Below are 23,053 nucleotides of genomic sequence, written 5' to 3'. Positions count from 1 at the left end.
ACAGTGTTACTTGTGCTGCATTGACCAGGCAGACTGAACACACGGGTCACGTGGTTGAGGAACATCCAATGCGCTCCTTGAATGACATGGGGCGGGGCTTGGTGTGTGCGGAAGCGGAAGAGCGAGGAACACATGGACGTTACACACTGCCATCACATTTAACAAGTCAAACATTCAAATACCTGGGATAGAAGGTAAAGTTAAAAACCCAAACCAGTCCGTGCATCAATACCGGTATATCGCTAAACACAGTATACCGCCCAGCCCTACTCAGATCATTCATAGATTCACCTATTCATCGTTTTTTATGGCGTTTGCTAGGCTTTTATCTTTTTGGTATTTTCTGTGATGTTGTCAAGCTGTGCTGCACACACAACCACTAATGTTCTCTTCATGATAGTACACATCCTGTCTGTTCCCCAGTTCTGTTATGGAAAAGGTTCTGCGTTGTCATAAGCTGTTTGAAAACACAATGATTAACACTGAATAGATTCTAGGAATTTAACTTATGTAGTCGTTTTACACAAACACAAACACTCCCTCAGCATGTTACTGTGTCAGAACACAAACACTCCCTCAGCATGTTACTGTGTCCGAACACAAACACTCCCTCAGCATGTTACTGTGTCAGAACACAAACACTCCCTCAGCATGTTACTGTGTCAGAACACAAACACTCCTCAGCATGTTACTGTGTCAGAACACAAACACTCCCTCAGCATGTTACTGTGTCAGAACACAAACACTCCCTCAGCATGTTACTGTGTCAGAACACAAACACTCCCTCAGCATGTTACTGTGTCCGAACACAAACACTCCCTCAGCATGTTACTGTGTCAGAACACAAACACTCCCTCAGCATGTTACTGTGTCAGAACACAAACACTCCCTCAGCATGTTACTGTGTCAGAACACAAACACTCCCTCAGCATGTTACTGTGTCAGAACACAAACACTCCCTCAGCATGTTACTGTGTCAGAACACAAACACTCCCTCAGCATGTTACTGTGTCCGAACACAAACACTCCTCAGCATGTTACTGTGTCAGAACACAAACACTCCCTCAGCCTGTTACTGTGTCAGAACACAAACACTCCCTCAGCATGTTACTGTATCAGAACACAAACACTCCCTCAGCATGTTACTGTGTCAGAACACAAACACTCCCTCAGCATGTTACTGTGTCAGAACACAAACACTCCCTCAGCATGTTACTGTGTCAGAACACAAACACTCCCTCAGCATGTTACTGTGTCAGAACACAAACACTCCCTCAGCATGTTACTGTGTCAGAACACAAACACTCCCTCAGCCTGTTACTGTCTGTCAGAACACAACAACACAAACACTCCCTCAGCATGTTACTGTGTCAGAACACAACAACACAAACAGTCCCTCAGCATGTTACTGTGTCAGAACACAAACACTCCCTCAGCATGTTACTGTGTCAGAACACAAACACTCCCTCAGCATGTTACTGTGTCAGAACACAAACACTCCCTCAGCATGTTACTGTGTCAGAACACAAACACTCCCTCAGCATGTTACTGTGTCAGAACACAAACACTCCCTCAGCATGTTACTGTGTCAGAACACAAACACTCCCTCAGCATGTTACTGTGTCAGAACACAAACACTCCCTCAGCATGTTACTGTGTCAGAACACAAAACTCCCTCAGCATGTTACTGTGTCCGAACACAAACACTCCCTCAGCATGTTACTGTGTCCGAACACAACAACACAAACAGTCCCTCAGCCTGTTACTGTGTCAGAACACAACAACAAACACTCCCTCAGCATGTTACTGTGTCAGAACACAACAACACAAACACTCCCTCAGCATGTTACTGTGTCAGAACACAAACACTCCTCAGCCATGTTACTGTGTCAGAACACAAACACTCCCTCAGCATGTTACTGTGTCAGAACACAAACACTCCCTCAGCATGTTACTGTGTCAGAACACAAACACTCCCTCAGCATGTTACTGTGTCAGAACACAAACACTCCCCAATCAGCATGTTACTGTGTCAGAACACAAACACTCCCTCAGCATGTTACTGTGTCAGAACACAAACACTCCCTCAGCATGTTACTGTGTCACAACACAAACACTCCCTCAGCATGTTACTGTGTCAGAACACAAACACTCCTCAGCATGTTACTGTGTCAGAACACAACAACACAAACACTCCCTCAGCATGTTACTGTGTCAGAACACAACAACACAAACAGTCCCTCAGCATGTTACTGTGTCAGAACACAACACACAAACACTCCCTCAGCCTGTTACTGTGTCAGAACACAAACACTCCCTCAGCATGTTACTGTGTCAGAACACAAACATCCCTCAGCATGTTACTGTGTCAGAACACAAACACTCCCCTCAGCCTGTTACTGTGAGAACACAAACACTCCCTCAGTATGCACTGTGTCAGAACACAACAACACAAACACTCCCTCAGCATGTTACTGTGAGAACACAAACACTCCCTCAGCATGTTACTGTATTTTGTGGAGCACAGTAAGATACTGGAGCCATGATGTCATGAGGAGAGGGTCTAACCGTTTAGAGGACAGTGTTATCCCTGTGGTGACGCTGTGTGTGTGTGTGTGGTGTGTGTGTGTGTGTAGGGCCAGGGGCGATCACAGAGAAGCTGAGGAGCTTCAGTATGCACGACCTGACTCAGATACCCCTCGACGACGCAGCAGCCAATCAGATCTATACAGCCCATGCCGGCAACCCTGCCGTGAGCAGGAGGGCGCTCGCCAGTGATTCAAACTGTTACCGACAGGACAGGTAGGACATGTTCACACACACACACACACACACACACACACACACACACACACGCACAGGTCCTTACATGAACCCATCACCAAGTAGCTTCCACTGGTCTGTTAATCATTGATCTGAAGAGCAAGCCAATTATACCACAGTAAGACTCTGGTCTCCACCTTCCTCAAACATCCTCTATAGCTGGGTCTGTGTTGAGTAGCACAGGGTTAACCCTCCCTGTTCCCTATTAGTAACGCTTAACCCTCCCTGTTCCCTATTAGTAGTGCGTGGGTTAACCCTCCCTGTTCCCTATTAGTAACGTACCTCCCTGTTCCCTCAGGTTAGTAACGGAGGGTTAACCCTCCCTGTTCCCTATTAGTAACAGAGGGTTAACCCTCCCTGTTCCCTATTATAACGCAGGTTAACCCTCCCTGTTCCCTATTAGTAAGCGGGTTAACCCTCCCTGTTCCCTATTAGTAACAGCTTAACCCTCCCTGTTCCCTATGAGTAACAAACCCTCCCTGTTCCCTATGAGTAACACGGGTTAACCCTCCCTGTTCCCTATGAGTAACACGGGTTAACCCTCCCTGTTCCCTATGAGTAACGGAGGGTTAACCCTCCCTGTTCCCTAGGTAACAGGGTCAACCCTCCCTGTGAGTAACAGGGAGTTAACCCTCCCTATGAGTAACGGAGGGTTAACCCTCCCTATGAGTAACAGTACAGGGTTAACCCTCCCTAGGTTGAGTAATGCGGGAGGGGTTAACCCTCCCTATGAGTAAGGCGGGTTAACCCTCCCTAGGTTGAGTAGTACAGGGGGTTAACCCTCCCTAGGTGAGTAACGGAGGGTTAACCCTCCCTAGAGTAACGGGGTTAACCCTCCCTAGGTGAGTAGTACAGGGAGGGGTTGGTTAACCCTCCCTGTGAGTAATCAGTACAGGGAGGGGTTAACCCTCCCTATGAGTAACGCTTTGGCTAACCCTCCCTAGAGCTGATCAGTACAGGGGGGTTAACCCTCCCTGTGAGTCAACAGGGAGGGGTTAACCCTCCCTGTGAGTAACAGGGGTTAACCCTCCCTGTGAGTAACAGGGGTTAACCCTCCCTGTGAGGATCAACAGGGGTTAACCCTCCCTATGAGTAACATGGGGGTTAACCCTCCCTATGAGCCCTGGTCTAAAGCAGTGTCCTCTATAGGATGTAGGGTGCCTATGAGCCAGTAATTCCAGCTGTTAGTCTCTAAGAGCTTTGGCAGTGATTCCAGCTGTTAGTCTCTCAGAGCTTTGGGAGGGGTTGGTCTCTCAGAGATTTGGCAGTGATTCCAGCTGTTAGTCTCTCAGAGCTTTGGCAGTGATCGTCTCTCAGAGCTTTGGCAGTGATTCCAGCTGTTAGTCTCTCAGAGCTTTGGCAGTGATCTGTCTCTCAGAGCTTTGGCAGTGATTCCAGCTGTTAGTCTCTCAGAGCTTTGGCAGTGATTCCAGCTGTTTGGTCTCTCAGAGCTTTGGCAGTGATTCCAGCTGTTCTGTCTCTCAGAGCTTTGGCAGTGATTCCAGCTGTTAGTCTCTAAGAGCTTTGGCAGTGATTCCAGCTGTTAGTCTCTAAGAGCTTTGGCAGTGATTCCAGCTGTTCGTCTCTCAGAGCTTTGGCAGTGATTCCAGCTGTTAGTCTCTCAGAGCTTTGGCAGTGATTCCAGCTATTCGTCTCTAAGAGCTTTGCACACCTGGATTGTACAACATTTGCCCATTTCTATTATTTTCAAACTGCTTCATGCTCTTTCGAATTGGTTGTTGATCACTGCTAGACAACCGTTCTGCACCCTATTCCCTATGTAGTGCACCCTATTCCCTATGTAGTGCACCTATTCCCTATGTAGGTGACCAGTTGCAAGCTCAGATGTGGTGGTTCCTTTCTGCACCCTATTCCCTATGTAGTGCACCCTATTCATGTAGTGTGACCAGTTGCAAGCTCAGATGTGGTGGTTCCTTTCTGGTTGACCCTATTCCCTATGTAGTGTCTCCTCAGGTTGATTCAGTACAGGGAGGGGTTGGTTCTGTTCTCCTCAGGTTGACAGAGGATCAGTACAGGGAGGGGTTGGTTCTGTTCTCCTCAGGTTGACAGAGGATCAGTACAGGGAGGGGTTGGTTCTGTTCTCCTCAGGTTGATCAGTACAGGGAGGGGTTGGTTCTGTTCTACTCAGGTTGACAGAGGATCAGTACAGGGAGGGGTTGGTTCTGTTCTCCTCAGGTTGACAGAGGATCAGTACAGGGAGGAGTTGGTTCTGTTCTCCTCAGGTTGACAGAGGATCAGTACAGGGAGGGGTTGGTTCTGTTCTCCTCAGGTTGATCAGTACAGGGAGGGGTTGGTTCTGTTCTACTCAGGTTGATCAGTACAGGGAGGGGTTGGTTCTGTTCTACTCAGGTTGATCAGTACAGGGAGGGGTTGGTTCTGTTCACCTCAGGTTGACAGAGGATCAGTACAGGGAGGGGTTTGTTCTGTTCTCCTCGGGTTGATCAGTACAGGGAGGGGTTGGTTCTGTTCTCCTCAGATTGACAGAGGATCAGTACAGGGAGGGGTTGGTTCTGTTCTCCTCAGATTGACAGAGGATCAGTACAGGGAGGGGTTGGTTCTGTTCTCCTCAGGTTGACAGAGGATCAGTACAGGGAGGGGTTGGTTCTGTTCTCCTCAGGTTGACAGAGGATCAGTACAGGAGGGGTTGGTTCTGTTCTCCTCAGGTTGACAGAGGATCAGTACAGGGAGGGGTTGGTTCTGTTCTCCTCAGGTTGACAGAGGATCAGTACAGGGAGGGGTTGGTTCTGTTCTCCTCAGGTTGACAGAGGATCAGTACAGGGAGGGGTTGGTTCTGTTCTCCTCAGGTTGATCAGTACAGGGAGGGGTTGGTTCTGTTCTCCTCGGGTTGATCAGTACAGGGAGGGGTTGGTTCTGTTCTCCTCAGGTTGATCAGTACAGGGAGGGGTTGGTTCTGTTCTCCTCAGGTTGACAGAGGATCAGTACAGGGAGGGGTTGGTTCTGTTCTCCTCAGGTTGATCAGTACAGGGAGGGGTTGGTTCTGTTCTCCTCAGGTTGACAGAGGATCAGTACAGGGAGGGGTTGGTTCTGTTCTCCTCAGGTTGACAGAGGATCAGTACAGGGAGGGATTGGTTCTGTTCTCCTCGGGTTGATCAGTACAGGGAGGGGTTGGTTCTGTTCTCCTCAGGTTGAGAGAGGATCAGTACAGGGAGGGGTTGGTTCTGTTCTACTCAGGTTGACAGAGGATCAGTACAGGGAGGGGTTGGTTCTGTTCTCCTCAGGTTGACAGAGGATCAGTACAGGGAGGGGTTGGTTCTGTTCTACTCAGGTTGATCAGTACAGGGAGGGGTTGGTTCTGTTCTACTCAGGTTGACAGAGCATCAGTACAGGGAGGGGTTGGTTCTGTTCTCCTCAGGTTGACAGAGGATCAGTACAGGGAGGGGTTGGTTCTGTTCTCCTCAGGTTGAGAGGATCAGTACAGGGAGGGGTTGGTTCTGTTCTACTCAGGTTGACAGAGGATCAGTACAGGGAGGGGTTGGTTCTGTTCTACTCAGGTTGACAGAGGATCAGTACAGGGAGGGGTTGGTTCTGTTCTCCTCAGGTTGACAGAGGATCAGTACAGGGAGGGGTTGGTTCTGTTCTCCTCGGGTTGACAGAGGATCAGTACAGGGAGGGGTTGGTTCTGTTCTCCTCAGGTTGAGAGGATCAGTACAGGGAGGGGTTGGTTCTGTTCTACTCAGGTTGACAGAGGATCAGTACAGGGAGGGGTTGGTTCTGTTCTCCTCAGGTTGACAGAGGATCAGTACAGGGAGGGGTTGGTTCTGTTCTCCTCAGGTTGACAGAGGATCAGTACAGGGAGGGGTTGGTTCTGTTCTCCTCAGGTTGACAGAGGATCAGTACAGGGAGGGGTTGGTTCTGTTCTCCTCAGGTTGACAGAGGATCAGTACAGGGAGGGGTTGGTTCTGTTCTACTCAGGTTGATCAGTACAGGGAGGGGTTGGTTCTGTTCTCCTCAGGTTGATCAGTACAGGGAGGGGTTGGTTCTGTTCTACTCAGGTTGACAGAGGATCAGTACAGGGAGGGGTTGGTTCTGTTCTTCTCAGGTTGATCAGTACAGGGAGGGGTTGGTTCTGTTCTCCTCAGGTTGACAGAGGATCAGTACAGGGAGGGGTTGGTTCTGTTCTACTCAGGTTGACAGAGGATCAGTACAGGGAGGGGTTGGTTCTGTTCTACTCAGGTTGACAGAGGATCAGTACAGGGAGGGGTTGGTTCTGTTCTCCTCAGGTTGATCAGTACAGGGAGGGATTGGTTCTGTTCTCCTCGGGTTGATCAGTACAGGGAGGGGTTGGTTCTGTTCTCCTCAGGTTGACAGAGGATCAGTACAGGGAGGTGTTGGTTCTGTTCTTCTCAGGTTGATCAGTACAGGGAGGGGTTGGTTCTGTTCTACTCAGGTTGATCAGTACAGGGAGGGGTTGGTTCTGTTCTCCTCAGGTTGACAGAGGATCAGTACAGGGAGGGGTTGGTTCTGTTCTCCTCAGGTTGACAGAGGATCAGTACAGGGAGGGGTTGGTTCTGTTCTCCTCAGGTTGACAGAGGATCAGTACAGGGAGGGGTTGGTTCTGTTCTCCTCAGGTTGATCAGTACAGGGAGGGGTTGGTTCTGTTCTACTCAGGTTGACAGAGGATCAGTACAGGGAGGGCTTGGTTCTGTTCTACTCAGGTTGACAGAGGATCAGTACAGGGAGGGGTTGGTTCTGTTCTACTCAGGTTGATCAGTACAGGGAGGGGTTGGTTCTGTTCTCCTCAGGTTGACAGAGGATCAGTACAGGGAGGGGTTGGTTCTGTTCTCCTCAGGTTGACAGAGGATCAGTACAGGGAGGGGTTGGTTCTGTTCACCTCAGGTTGACAGAGGATCAGTGATCAGTACAGGGAGGGGTTGGTTCTGTTCACCTCAGGTTGACAGAGGATCAGTACAGGGAGGGGTTGGTTCTGTTCTCAGGGAGGGATAGTCACATTACTCGTCATCACGCAAGTATGCTCTGGGCTGGACTGCTCTGGGCTGGACTGTTCTGGGCTGTTCTGGACTAGCTCAGCCATGACCAGTCAGAGGTATGCTAGAAGACAGATAAATAAATCATTAGTGGGATGAATTGAATGGGCTCCTCACCTTTGTCCTACTAGGAAAATGATATCTGATGTGGAGAATTACATATTTCTCCTAAAACAGCTGTCAACCAATAGGGCTCAATAGCTTCATCTGATACCAGTTTGCCTTGGACTGTGTGAAGGCTAGCATAAAAAAACACATTTCTTAGGTTGCTGAAAGTTTAAATCCTCAAACAAATATGAACAGCCTTGTAGAGTTAATAGTGGCTCCAGATCCCAAGGATCTTTCTAGAATGGAGAGCAGATGTGACTACAGGAACAAAGGAGAGGAGGACTGGAGGCTGTTACTATGTTACTGCTGCCCCCTGGTGGAGGCTGGTAGAATGTCAGCTGTTGTGACTCACAACACATAACAGCCCCAGTCAGTTAGTAGGGGTCGTAGCCCAGTAATGATATTACATAACAGCCCCAGTCAGTTAGTAGGGGTCATAGCCTAGTGATGGTATTACAGAACAGCCCCAGTCAGTTAGTAGGGGTCATAGCCCAGTGATGGTATTACAGAACAGCCCCAGTCAGTTAGTAGGGGTCATAGCCCAGTGATGGTATTACAGAACAGCCCCAGTCAGTTAGTAGGGGTCGTAGCCCAGTAATGATATTACATAACAGCCCCAGTCAGTTAGTAGGGTCGTAGCCCAGTGATGGTATTACAGAACAGCCCCAGTCAGTTAGTAGGGGTCATAGCCCAGTGATGGTATTACAGAACAGCCCCAGTCAGTTAGTAGGGGTCGTAGCCCAGTGATGGTATTACAGAACAGCCCCAGTCAGTTAGTAGGGGTCATAGCCCAGTGATGGTATTACAGAACAGCCCCAGTCAGTTAGTAGGGGTCATAGCCCAGTGATGGTATTACAGAACAGCCCCAGTCAGTTAGTAGGGGTCATAGCCCAGTGATGGTATTACAGAACAGCCCCAGTCAGTTAGTAGGGGTCATAGCCCAGTGATGGTATTACAGAACAGCCCCAGTCAGTTAGTAGGGGTCATAGCCCAGTGATGGTATTACAGAACAGCCCCAGTCAGTTAGTAGGGGTCATAGCCCAGTGATGGTATTACAGAACAGCCCCAGTCAGCTAGTAGGGGTCATAGCCCAGTGATGGTATTACAGAACAGAACAGCCCCAGTCAGTTAGTAGGGGTCATAGCCCAGTGATGGTATTACAGAACAGCCCCAGTCAGTTAGTAGGGGTCATAGCCCAGTGATGGTATTACAGAACAGCCCCAGTCAGTTAGTAGGGGTCATAGCCCAGTGATGGTATTACAGAACATCCCCAGTCAGTTAGTAGGGGTCATAGCCCAGTGATGGTATTACAGAACAGCCCCAGTCAGTTGTGGTCCTTCTGTAGCTCAGTTGGTAGAGCATGGCGCTTGTAACGCCAGGGTAGTGGGTTCGATCCCCGGGACCACCCATACGTAGAATGTATGCACACATGACTGTAAGTCGCTTTGGATAAAAGCGTCTGCTAAATGATATATATATATATATTTATTTTAGTATGGGTCATAGCCCAGTGATGGTATTACAGAACAGCCCCAGTCAGCTAGTAGGGGTCATAGCCCAGTGATGGTATTACAGAACAGAACAGCCCCAGTCAGTTAGTAGGGGTCATAGCCCAGTGATGGTATTACAGAACAGCCCCAGTCAGTTAGTAGGGGTCATAGCCCAGTGATGGTATTACAGAACAGCCCCAGTCAGTTAGTAGGGGTCATAGCCCAATGATGGTATTACAGAACAGCCCCAGTCAGTTAGTAGGGGTCATAGCCCAATGATGGTATTACAGAACATCCCCAGTCAGTTAGTAGGGGTCATAGCCCAGTGATGGTATTACAGAACAGCCCCAGTCAGTTAGTAGGGGTCATAGCCCAGTGATGATATTACAGAACAGAACAGCCCCAGTCAGTTAGTAGGGGTCATAGCCCAGTGATATTACAGAACATCCCCAGTCAGTTAGTAGGGGTCATAGCCCAGTGATATTACATAACATCCCCAGTCAGTTAGTAGGGGTCATAGCCCAGTGATATTACAGAACATCCCCAGTCAGCTAGTAGGGGTCATAGCCCAGTGATATTACAGAACAGCCCCAGTCAGTTAGTAGGGGTCATAGCCCAGTGATGGTATTACAGAACAGCCACAGTCAGTTAGTAGGGGTCATAGCCCAGTGATGATAGAACAGCCACAGTCAGTACATATGATATTACAGCCCCAGTCAGTTAGTAGGGGTCATGTGGAATTCATCCCCAGTGATTGGCTCTGTCCCCTGTGATTGGCTCTGTCCCCTGTGATTGGCTCCGTCCCCAGTGATTGGCTCCGTCCCCAGGCAGCCGGTCTCTCTCTCTCCCTCTCTCCAACACACCAGTCAGAATGTCAGTCAGCCCCCCTCGGACTCAGCACTTCTACCATGAGGACACGACCTAGGAGTCTGGTCAGAAGACCAAGATAACCTTCTTCTGGTTTAGTTGTACCCTGTCTAACTGATAGGGACGTGTCTCCCCAGAGTACCCTGTCTAACTGATAGGGATGTGTCTCCCCAGAGTACCCTGTCTAACTGATAGGGACGTGTCTCCCCAGAGTACCCTGTCTAACTGATAGGGACGTGTCTCCCCAGAGTACCCTGTCTAACTGATATGAACATGTCTCTCCAGAGTACCCTGTCTAACTGATAGGGACGTGTCTCCCCAGAGTACCCTGTCTAACTGATAGGGACGTGTCTCCCCAGAGTACCCTGTCTAACTGATAGGGACGTGTCTCCCCAGAGTACCCTGTCTAACTGATAGGGACGTGTCTAACTGATAGGGACTTGTCTCCCCAGAGTACCTAACTGATAGGGACGTGTCTCCCCAGAGTACCTAACGGATAGGGACGTGTCTCCCCAGAGTACCCTGTCTAACTGATAGGGACGTGTCTCCCCAGAGTACTATGCCTATGATCAGGAGGACAGGACAGACGAGGAGGGGGAACAACTCTTCTCAGAGGACGAGGCTGTCACCCAGAGAGGTCTGAGGAGGTCCCAGAGTGTCAAGATCGTGCGCTCTAAAGCCCGCAAAGATGTAAGTCTGAATATAACACACTGTAGAGATGTCTGTCTGAATATAACACACTGTAAAGATGAATACAACACCCTGTAAAGATGTCTGTCTGAATATAACACACTGTAAAGATGTCTGTCTGAATACAACACACTGTAAAGATGTCTGTCTGAATACAACACACTGTAAAGATGTCTGTCTGAATATAACACACTGTAAAGATGTCTGTCTGAATACAACACACTGTAAAGATGTCTGTCTGAATACAACACACTGTAAAGATGTCTGTCTGAATACAATAATAATATAATATATGCCATTTAGCAGACGCTTTTATCCAAAGCGACTTACAGTAATGTGTGCATACATTCTACAACACACTGTAAAGATGTCTGTCTGAATATAACACACTGTAGAGATGTCTGTCTGAATATAACACCCTGTAAAGATGAATATAACACACTGTAGAGATGTCTGTCTGAATATAACACCCTGTAAATATGAATATAACACACTGTAGAGATGTCTGTCTGAATATAACACACTGTAGAGATGTCTGTCTGAATATAACACACTGTAGAGATGTCTGTCTGAATATAACACACTGTAGAGATGTCTGTCTGAATACAACACACTGTAAAGATGTCTGTCTGAATATAACACACTGTAAAGATGTCTGTCTGAATATAACACACTGTAAAGATGTCTGTCTGAATATAACACACTGTAAAGATGTCTGTCTGAATATAACACACTGTAAAGATGTCTGTCTGAATATAACACACTGTAAAGATGTCTGTCTGAATATAACACCCTGTAAAGATGAATATAACACCCTGTAAAGATGTCTGTCTGAATACAACACACTGTAAAGATGTCTGTCTGAATATAACACACTGTAAAGATGAATATAACACCCTGTAAAGATGTCTGTCTGAATACAACACCCTCTGCGGCTGCTCTCCTCTGGTTTGGATAGGTTAAATACTGCTGTGATAATGTATTAGACCAGGCATATAGCCACTGTGCTGTGATAATGTATTAGACCACGCATATAGCCACTGTGCTGTGATAATGTATTAGACCAGGCATATAGCCACTATGCTGTAATAATGTATTAGACCAGGCATATAGCCACTATGCTGTGATAATGTATTAGACCAGGCATATAGCCACTATGCTGTGATAATGTATTAGACCAGGCATATAGCCACTATGCTGTGATAATGTATTAGACCAGGCATATAGCCACTATGCTGTGATAATGTATTAGACCAGGCATATAGCCACTATGCTGTGATAATGTATTAGACCAGGCATATAGCCACTATGCTGTGATAATGTATTAGACCGGGCATATAGCCACTATGCTGTGATAATGTATTAGACCAGACATATAGCCACTATGCTGTGATAATGTATTAGACCAGACATATAGCCATTATGCTGTGATAATGTATTAGACCAGGCATATAGCCACTATGCTGTAATAATGTATTAGACCAGGCATATAGCCACTATGCTGTAATAATGTATTAGACCAGGCATATAGCCACTATGCTGTGATAATGTATTAGACCAGGCATATAGCCACTATGCTGTAATAATGTATTAGACCAGGCATATAGCCACTATGCTGTAATAATGTATTAGACCAGGCATATAGCCAATATGCTGTGATAATGTATTAGACCAGGCATATAGCCACTATGCTGTGATAATGTATTAGACCAGGCATATAGCCACTATGCTGTGATAATGTATTAGACCAGGCATATAGCCGCTGTGATAATGTATTAGACCAGGCATATAGCCACTATGCTGTGATAATGTATTAGACTGGGCATATAGCCACTATGCTGTAATAATGTATTAGACCAGGCATATAGCCACTATGCTGTGATAATGTATTAGACCGGGCATATAGCCACTATGCTGTGATAATGTATTAGACCAGGCATATAGCCACTATGCTGTGATAATGTATTAGACCAGGCATATAGCCACTATGCTGTGATAATGTATTAGACCAGGCATATAGCCACTATGCTGTGATAATGTATTAGACCAGGCATATAGCCACTATGCTGTGATAATGTATTAGACCAGGCATATAGCCACTATGCTGTGATAATGTATTAGACCAGGCATATAGCCACTATGCTGTGATAATGTATTAGACCAGGCATATAGCCACTATGCTGTGATAATGTATTAGACCAGGCATATAGCCACTATGCTGTGATAATGTATTAGACCAGGCATATAGCCACTATGCTGTGATAATGTATTAGACCAGGCATATAGCCACTATGCTGTGATAATGTATTAGACCAGACATATAGCCACTATGCTGTGATAATGTATTAGACCAGACATATAGCCACTATGCTGTGATAATGTATTAGACCAGGCATATAGCCACTATGCTGTGATGATGTATTAGACCAGGCATATAGCCATTATGCTGTGATAATGTATTAGACCAGGCATATAGCCACTATGCTGTAATAATGTATTAGACCAGGCATATAGCCACTATGCTGTAATAATGTATTAGACCAGGCATATAGCCACTATGCTGTGATAATGTATTAGACCAGGCATATAGCCACTATGCTGTAATAATGTATTAGACCAGGCATATAGCCAATATGCTGTAATAATGTATTAGACCAGGCATATAGCCAATATGCTGTGATAATGTATTAGACCAGGCATATAGCCACTATGCTGTGATAATGTATTAGACCAGGCATATAGCCACTATGCTGTGATAATGTATTAGACCGGGCATATAGCCGCTGTGATAATGTATTAGACCAGGCATATAGCCGCTGTGATAATGTATTAGACCAGGCATATAGCCACTATGCTGTGATAATGTATTAGACCAGGCATATAGCCACTATGCTGTGATAATGTATTAGACCAGGCATATAGCCATTATGCTGTGATAATGTATTAGACCAGGCATATAGCCACTATGCTGTGATAATGTATTAGACCAGGCATATAGCCACTATGCTGTGATAATGTATTAGACCAGGCATATAGCCACTATGCTGTGATAATGTATTAGACCAGGCATATAGCCACTATGCTGTGATAATGTATTAGACCAGGCATATAGCCACTGTGATAATGTATTAGACCAGGCATATAGCCACTATGCTGTAATAATGTATTAGACCAGGCATATAGCCACTATGCTGTGATAATGTATTAGACCAGACATATAGCCATTATGCTGTGATAATGTATTAGACCAGGCATATAGCCACTATGCTGTAATAATGTATTAGACCAGGCATATAGCCACTATGCTGTAATAATGTATTAGACCATGCATATAGCCACTATGCTGTGATAATGTATTAGACCAGGCATATAGCCAATATGCTGTGATAATGTATTAGACCAGGCATATAGCCACTATGCTGTGATAATGTATTAGACCAGGCATATAGCCGCTGTGATAATGTATTAGACCAGGCATATAGCCACTATGCTGTGATAATGTATTAGACCAGGCATATAGCCACTATGCTGTGATAATGTATTAGACCAGGCATATAGCCACTATGCTGTGATAATGTATTAGACCAGGCATATAGCCACTATGCTGTGATAATGTATTAGACCAAGCATATAGCCATTATGCTGTGATAATGTATTAGACCAGGCATATAGCCACTATGCTGTGATAATGTATTAGACCAGGCATATAGCCACTATGCTGTGATAATGTATTAGACCAGGCATATAGCCACTATGCTGTGATAATGTATTAGACCAGGCATATAGCCACTGTGATAATGTATTAGACCAGGCATATAGCCACTGTAATAATGTATTAGACCAGGCATATAGCCACTGTGATAATGTATTAGACCAGGCATATAGCCACTGTGATAATGTATTAGACCAGGCATATAGCCACTGTGATAATGTATTAGACTGTAATATATATAATATACCAGTCTGATGGTCTGTTTCAGGAGGCTGTAATGCTTGTTATCGTATATTAACTAGGTCAGAGTTATACCAGTCTGATGGTCTGTTCTGTTTCAGGAGGCTGTAATGCTTGTTATCGTATATTAACTAGGTCAGAGTTATACCAGTCTGATGGTCTGTTTCAGGAGGCTGTAATGCTTGTTATCGTATATTAACTAGGTCAGAGTTATACCAGTCTGATGGTCTGTTTCAGGAGGCTGTAATGCTTGTTATAGTATATTAACTAGGTCAGAGTTATACCAGTCTGATGGTCTGTTCTGTTTCAGGAGGCTGTAATGCTTGTTATCGTATATTAACTAGGTCAGAGTTATACCAGTCTGATGGTCTGTTTCAGGAGGCTGTAATGCTTGTTATCGTATATTAACTAGGTCAGAGTTATACCAGTCTGATGGTCTGTTCTGTTTCAGGAGGCTGTAATGCTTGTTATCGTATATTAACTAGGTCAGAGTTATACCAGTCTGATGGTCTGTTTCAGGAGGCTGTAATGCTTGTTATCGTATATTAACTAGGTCAGAGTTATACCAGTCTGATGGTCTGTTTCAGGAGGCTGTAATGCTTGTTATAGTATATTAACTAGGTCAGAGTTATACCAGTCTGATGGTCTGTTCTGTTTCAGGAGGCTGTAATGCTTGTTATCGTATATTAACTAGGTCAGAGTTATACCAGTCTGATGGTCTGTTTCAGGAGGCTGTAATGCTTGTTATAGTATATTAACTAGGTCAGAGTTATACCAGTCTGATGGTCTGTTCTGTTTCAGGAGGCTGTAATGCTTGTTATAGTATATTAACTAGGTCAGAGTTACACCAGTCTGATGGTCTGTTTCAGGAGGCTGTAATGCTTGTTATAGTATATTAACTAGGTCAGAGTTATACCAGTCTGATGGTCTGTTTTTCAGGAGGCTGTAATGCTTGTTATAGTATATTAACTAGGTCAGAGTTATACCAGTCTGATGGTCTGTTTCAGGAGGCTGTAATGCTTATTATAGTATATTAACTAGGTCAGAGTTACACCAGTCTGATGGTCTGTTTCAGGAGGCTGTAATGCTTGTTATAGTATATTAACTAGGTCAGAGTTATACCAGTCTGATGGTCTGTTTCAGGAGGCTGTAATGCTTGTTATAGTATATTAACTAGGTCAGAGTTATACCAGTCTGATGGTCTGTTCTGTTTCAGGAGGCTGTAATGCTTGTTATCGTATATTAACTAGGTCAGAGTTATACTAGTCTGATGGTCTGTTTCAGGAGGCTGTAATGCTTGTTATCGTATATTAACTAGGTCAGAGTTATACCAGTCTGATGGTCTGTTTCAGGAGGCTGTAATGCTTGTTATCGTATATTAACTAGGTCAGAGTTATACCAGTCTGATGGTCTGTTTCAGGAGGCTGTAATGCTTGTTATAGTATATTAACTAGGTCAGAGTTATACCAGTCTGATGATGATAATTAATCTGTTCTGTCCAACAGGCCCGTTATGGATCTCTGAAGATCAAAGGGAAGCGGAGGCCGGTTCTGGGTGCTGCTACCTACAGTGCCATGTAATGACCGGCCCAGGTGACTGCTGGCTGGTGCCATGGATGGGTTTCCTTCTGTAGTGCTCTACTGTTGAGCCCTGGCCAACAGTACTGCATTATGGGCCCTGGCCAACAGTAGTGCTACGAGAATGGGAATAGGCTTTTCAGGACGGACCAGGAAATCAGTCAACAATTCAGGAAGGACTCAGGAAGGACGGCTCCACCATCCATATCAGTGACTACTGACGGCTCCACCATCCATATCAGTGACTACTGACGGCTCCACCATCCATATCAGTGACTACTGACGTGTCAGACCATCCATATCAGTGACTACTGACGTGTCAGACCATCCATATCAGTGACTACTGACGTGTCAGACCATCCATATCAGTGACTACTGACGTGTCAGACCATCCATATCAGTGACTACTGACGTGTCAGACCATCCATTCTATGGAGAACGATGCTGTGGAACTGTTCTGCTGGTGTTTTTATAACTGTCCTGGGGTCTAATTCTATTCACGCTGGGAGCATCTGTCTTTTTTTAAATGAACCATCAACTCACTATATTTATGACATGATTCTGACTGTGTGTATTTAAACCATCGTACAGCGGCAGCTGTAAGGAAAGAATCTTAAGGTTTCCTGTCTTTTAGTTGTGTGTTTTTGTTGCATGGATCTTATTTTCTGGGTCGTTTTAATGTGCGGATGTGGACTTTTTAGGATCTTGGCTTTTTTTTTCGGAGGGGGGTTATATAATTATTTTAGCTTCATTTTGTCATATATGCTGCCTTGTATTTTGAGTTTAGCCTATTAAATAGTAGAATACCTTATAATAGTGATCATTCTGACACACTTAAAAAGATTGTTACAAAGTAACAGCTGACCAAAAAGTGTCCCTAAACCAATGATGAGAGAAAGGGAACAGAGAATCCTGTTATTGGCTTGTGTCCCAAATGGCATCATTCCCTATACAGGGCACTACCCAATGGGCCCTGGTCTAAAGTAGTGCGCTGTGTAGGGAATAGGGTTCCATCGGGCCCTGCTCTAAAGTAGTCCACTATGTAGGGAATAGGGTTCCATAGGGCCCTGCTCTAAAGTAGTGCACTACGTAGGGAATAGGGTTACATAGGGCCCTGCTCTAAAGTAGTGCACTACGTAGGGAATAGGGTTCCATAGGGCCCTGCTCTAAAGTAGTGCACTACGTAGGGAATAGGGTGCCATTAGGGATGCAAACCCAATGTTGAGGTATGTTTGTTGACTGTAACTGGCCTGTCCAGTTTGAATGACTGCATTTCCTGTTTTAGATTTTGGAACAAAGCTTTTTTCATAACCAATCTTTTTGCACACTCTCTTCCAAAACGATGTCCTTTTGGAAGGCTTTGATGTCATCTGTTTTTAGAATGTGTCCTGCTGCATTCTGGGATGCTTTTAACCACGTGATGAAACCTATTTAATACCAAAGCTTTATCTACTAAACCAGTGACCTGGGTCTGATTCGTGTGGGAATGTATCATAGAGGTGTTGTAAATAAATGTATACATTCAAGAATGTCTGCAAAGTAATTCAACTTTTGATCATGTGGTTTTCAACAAAACAATGGCAACAAGTGGAATATAATGCATGACTACCAATCAACAGCTGATAGGGTTATATCTCTTCCTCTGATGGGACTTCTAGGCACCACATTTCACATGCTGATTACAACCGCTGTCGACCTTACAGTGACATTCTGACTGACAAGCTCTTTCCCAACGACACAGAGTCCTGACCCTGAATGATGACGGCCATTCTAAGGTCAGACCACAATCACAGGAGAAAACCCTCCCGGCCTGATCTGTCGGGAGAGACGGTCTGATCTGTCGGGAGAGACGGCCCGATCTGTCGGGAGAGACGGCCCGATCTGTCGGGAGAGACGGCCCGATCTGTCGGGAGAGACGGCCCGATCTGTCGGGAGAGACGGCCCGATCTGTCGGGAGAGACGGCCCGATCTGTCGGGAGAGACGGCCCGATCTGTCGGGAGAGACGGCCCGATCTGTCGGGAGAGACGGCCCGATCTGTCGGGAGAGACGGCCCGATCTGTCGGGAGAGACGGTCGGTGTATCACCCAGCCTAGATATGTGTCCCAAATGGAGCCCTATGGGATAAAAGTAGTGCGCTATATAGGTAATGAGGTTCCATTTGGGACTCAGACTGGGGCCTAGATGAGGACACAGGCTGGGGCCTAGATGAGGACACAGGCTGGGGCCTAGATGAGGATACAGGCTGGGGCCTAGATGAGGATACAGGCTGGGGCCTAGATGAGGATACAGGCTGGGGTCTAGATGAGGACACAGGCTGGGGTCTAGATGAGGATATAGGCTGGGGCCTAGATGAGGATACAGGCTGGGGCCTAGATGAGGATACAGGCTGGGGTCTAGATGAGGATACAGGCTGGGGCCTAGATGAGGATACAGGCTGGGGCCTAGATGAGGACACAGGCTGGGGCCTAGATGAGGACACAGGCTGGGGCCTAGATGAGGACACAGGCTGGGGCCTAGATGAGGACACAGGCTGGGGTCTAGATGAGGATACAGGCCTGCTCTGGCCACAAAAAGCCTGGAGGTGAGGGATGTCTGTATTACAGACTCAACCTATCTGGGAATCATTATTTATATTTGTATTTTTTATTTTACCTTTATTTAACCAGACAAGTCAGTTAAGAACAAATTCTTATTTTCAATGATGGCCTGGGAACAGTGGGTTAACTGCCTGTTCAGGGGCAGAACGACAGAATTGTACCTTGTCAGCTCGGGGATTTGAACTCGCAACCTTCCGGTTACTAGTCCAACGCTCTTAATTAACAAGCACATACACCCTAAGGCTGGATGGTCTATCTGCTTACTATATTGAGCCCCCATACTCTGCTGGCGGACCGCGGTCCGAACCAGAACAGGGCCAACTTGGTCGGGCTTCGACCCCTGGTATCATATAAACACACACAACACATAGTAGAATGTGGAGAATTACAGGAAATTCGTTTTAAAACGGCAAAATATTCTCTCTGCAAACAAGAAGGGTGTAAATAGTTTGACCATGTTTGGGGTCGAATAGGTTGTGAGGTGTGGGTTCGTTACTACGGCGATAAATAACTATATCCATCTGAACCTTTGCCACCTAGGACATTTCCCCTCCCCACCTCAATGGACCCCCCCCCCCCCATATAATATTTATATATTATTATACTTGTATTGTGTGTGAATATTCCTTTGTTTACCTGTCATCCTGTTGTTGTTACCGGGAGGTAAGTGCCCTTCTCTGGCCAGTTCTCTTCAAGCCACTCACAACAGATTTAATTTCCCCCAGTTCTAATCGCCTCCACCAGGGGTCGCTGTGGAACATTAAAACCAGAAAAAGAGAGGACTTTGGTATTCAATGCAACAAATTTTGGGATTCCACATTTCCCATAGTACACCAACTAGACCAGAAAAACATTTAACATGGTTTGAATAAAACAGAGTCAAATGATTAAAAGATCACATGGTGCAGCTAACTACATTTATATTGATTATAGCAACATCCTTCCATGAGTTAACCTTCACTAAATCACTTCATTCAGAGGAACAATCAGTGATTTATTAAATATTGTTCATTACTAAAACACACCGACCACTTGTTTAGAAGAAGTGCTGATTGACGCTGGACTATGAGGTAGAGAATGATGGAGGGATGGGGGATGAAGGGATGGATGATGGAGGGATGAAGGATGGAGGGATGAAGGATGGGGATGAAGAGATTGAGGGATGGGGGATGAGGGATGGAGGGATGAAGGATGGAGGATGGGGGATGAAGGATGGAGGGATGAAGTATGGAGGGATGGGGGATGAAGGCATGGAGGATGAAGGGATGGGGGATGGAGGGATGGAGAATGAAGGAGTGGGGGATGAAGGAGTGGAGGATGAAGGGATGGAGGATGAAGGGGTGGGGGATGAAGGGATGGGGGATGGAGGGATGGAGAATGAAGGAGTGGGGGATGGAGGATGAAGGGATGGAGAATGAAGGAGTGGGGGATGAAGGGATGGAGGATGGAGGGATGGGGGATGGAGGGATGGGGGATGAAGGGATGGGGATGGAGAGATGGGGATGGAGGGATGGAGGATGAAGGGATGGGGGATGGAGAGAGAGCGCTAAGAACCTTGCCGTGATCCTGGACAACACCCTGTCGTTCTCAACCAACATCAAGGCGGTGGCCCGTTCCTGTAGGTTCATGCTCTACAACATCCGCAGAGTACGACCCTGCCTCACACAGGAAGCGGCGCAGGTCCTAATCCAGGCACTTGTCATCTCCCGTCTGGATTACTGCAACTCGCTGTTGGCTGGGCTCCCTGCCTGTGCCATTAAACCCCTTCAACTCATCCAGAACGCTGCAGCCCGTCTGGTGTTCAACCTTCCCAAGTTCTCTCACGTCACCCCGCTCCTCCGTTCTCTCCACTGGCTTCCAGTTGAAGCTCGCATCCGCTACAAGACCATGGTGCTTGCCTACGGAGCTGTGAGGGGAACGGCACCTCAGTACCTCCAGGCTCTGATCAGGCCCTACACCCAAACAAGGGCACTGCGTTCATCCACCTCTGGCCTGCTCGCCTCCCTACCACTGAGGAAGTACAGCTCCCGCTCAGCCCAGTGAAAACTGTTCGCTGCTCTGGCCCCCCAATGGTGGAACAAACTCCCTCACGACGCCAGGACAGCGGAGTCAATCACCACCTTCCGGAGACACCTGAAACCCCACCGCTTTAAGGAATACCTAGGATAGGATAAGTAATCCCTCTCACCCCCCCCCTTTAAGATTTAGATGCACTATTGTAAAGTGACTGTTCCACTGGATGTCATAAGGTGAATGCACCAATTTGTAAGTCGCTCTGGATAAGAGCGTCTGCTAAATGACTTAAATGTAAATGTGGTAAATGTGAGAGATGGGGATGAAGGGATGGAGGGATGGAGAATGAAGGGATGGGGGATGAAGGGCCGGAGGGATGGGGGATGAAGGATGAAGGGATGGGGGATGGGGGATGGAGGGATGGGGGATGAAGGGATGGAGGATGAAGGGATGGGGGATGAAAGAGAGGCTGAGCCAGAGAGACAGGGTAGAGAACCAGAGGGCTGAGACAGGGTAGAGAACCAGAGGGTTGAGGGGCTGAGACAGGGTAGAGAACCAGAGGGCTGAGAGGCTGAGACAGGGTAGAGAACCAGAGGGCTGAGACAGGGTAGAGAACCAGAGGGTTGAGGGGCTGAGACAGGGTAGAGAACCAGAGGGCTGAGAGGCTGAGACAGGGTAGAGAACCAGAGGGCTGAGAGGCTGAGACAGGGTAGAGAACCAGAGGGCTGAGGGGCTGAGACAGGGTAGAGAACCAGAGGGCTGAGAGGCTGAGCAAGAGAGACAGGATAGAGAACCTGAGGGTTGAGGGGCTGAGCCAGAGAGACAGGATAGAGAACCAGAGGGCTGAGGGGCTGAGCCAGAGAGACAGGGTAGAGAACCAGAGGGCTGAGGGGCTGAGCCAGAGAGACAGGATAGAGAACCAGAGGGCTGAGGGGCTGAGCCAGAGAGACAGGGTAGAGAACCAGAGGGCTGAGGGGCTGAGCCAGAGAGACAGGGTAGAGAACCAGAGGGCTGAAGGGCTGAGCCAGAGAGACAGGATAGAGAATCAGAGGGCTGAGGGGCTGAGCCAGAGAGACAGGATAGAGAACCAGAGGGCTGAGCCAGAGAGACAGGGTAGAGAACCAGAGGGCTGAGCCAGAGAGACAGGGTAGAGAACCAGAGGGCTGAAGGGCTGAGCCAGAGAGACAGGATAGAGAACCAGAGGGCTGAGGGGCTGAGCCAGAGAGACAGGGTAGAGAACCAGAGGGCTGAAGGGCTGAGCCAGAGAGACAGGATAGAGAACCTGAGGGCTGAGGGGCTGAGCCAGGCCATGTAAAGTAGTTAGGGGTCTTTAATTAAGCAAACAGGAGCAGTGTTCAATGGGACAGGAGGCATCATAAATCTGTTCTGCTGACAGCAGACTGACTCTACTGCCCCCCTCGACTGCCTGGGTTCCTCCTTGCCTGTCACATGTTAGGCCTTCAGCTAACAGCCAACAGCAGGAGCTCTCACATGACAGCAGGAGCACTCACATGACAGCAGGAGCACTCACATGACAGCAGGACAGTGGGACGATGTCACAGGTATTCACCCAGGACCGGTGTCACAGGTATTCACCCAGGACCGATGTCACAGGTATTCACCCAGGACCGATGTCACAGGTATTCACCCAGGACCGGTGTCACAGGTATTCACCCAGGACCGGTGTCACAGGTATTCCCCCAGGACCGGTGTCACAGGTATTCACCCAGGACCGGGGTCACAGGTATTCACCCAGGACCGGTGTCACAGGTATTCACCCAGGACCGGTGTCACAGGTATTCCCCCAGGACCGGTGTCACAGGTATTCCCCCAGGACCGGTGTCACAGGTATTCACCCAGGACCGGTGTCACAGGTATTCACCCAGGACCGGTGTCAACCAACAGGTT

The 23,053-nt window shown here is 47.1% G+C and overlaps 1 protein-coding gene across 1 annotated transcript in view; it reads left to right on the top strand.

The window, feature by feature from the left end:
• The window catches only part of LOC124023249 (receptor expression-enhancing protein 3-like), a gene marked incomplete at its 5' end in the record, with an annotated part of 30,973 nt that extends 14,328 nt beyond the window's left edge, over positions 1-16,645 (top strand). Inside the window, 4 exons of the mRNA XM_046337784.1 lie at positions 2,637-2,774; positions 9,017-9,034; positions 10,869-11,005; positions 16,463-16,645. Of these exons, the coding sequence (XP_046193740.1) occupies positions 2,637-2,774; positions 9,017-9,034; positions 10,869-11,005; positions 16,463-16,537 (368 nt within the window). The remainder of the gene's footprint in view (positions 1-2,636; positions 2,775-9,016; positions 9,035-10,868; positions 11,006-16,462) is intronic.
• Between the last annotated feature and the right edge of the window lie 6,408 nt (positions 16,646-23,053).

Source organism: Oncorhynchus gorbuscha, unplaced genomic scaffold (genome assembly GCF_021184085.1).
Source record: "Oncorhynchus gorbuscha isolate QuinsamMale2020 ecotype Even-year unplaced genomic scaffold, OgorEven_v1.0 Un_scaffold_1565, whole genome shotgun sequence".
Taxonomy (NCBI): domain Eukaryota; kingdom Metazoa; phylum Chordata; class Actinopteri; order Salmoniformes; family Salmonidae; genus Oncorhynchus; species Oncorhynchus gorbuscha.
This window is presented reverse-complemented; position numbering and strand designations above follow the sequence as displayed.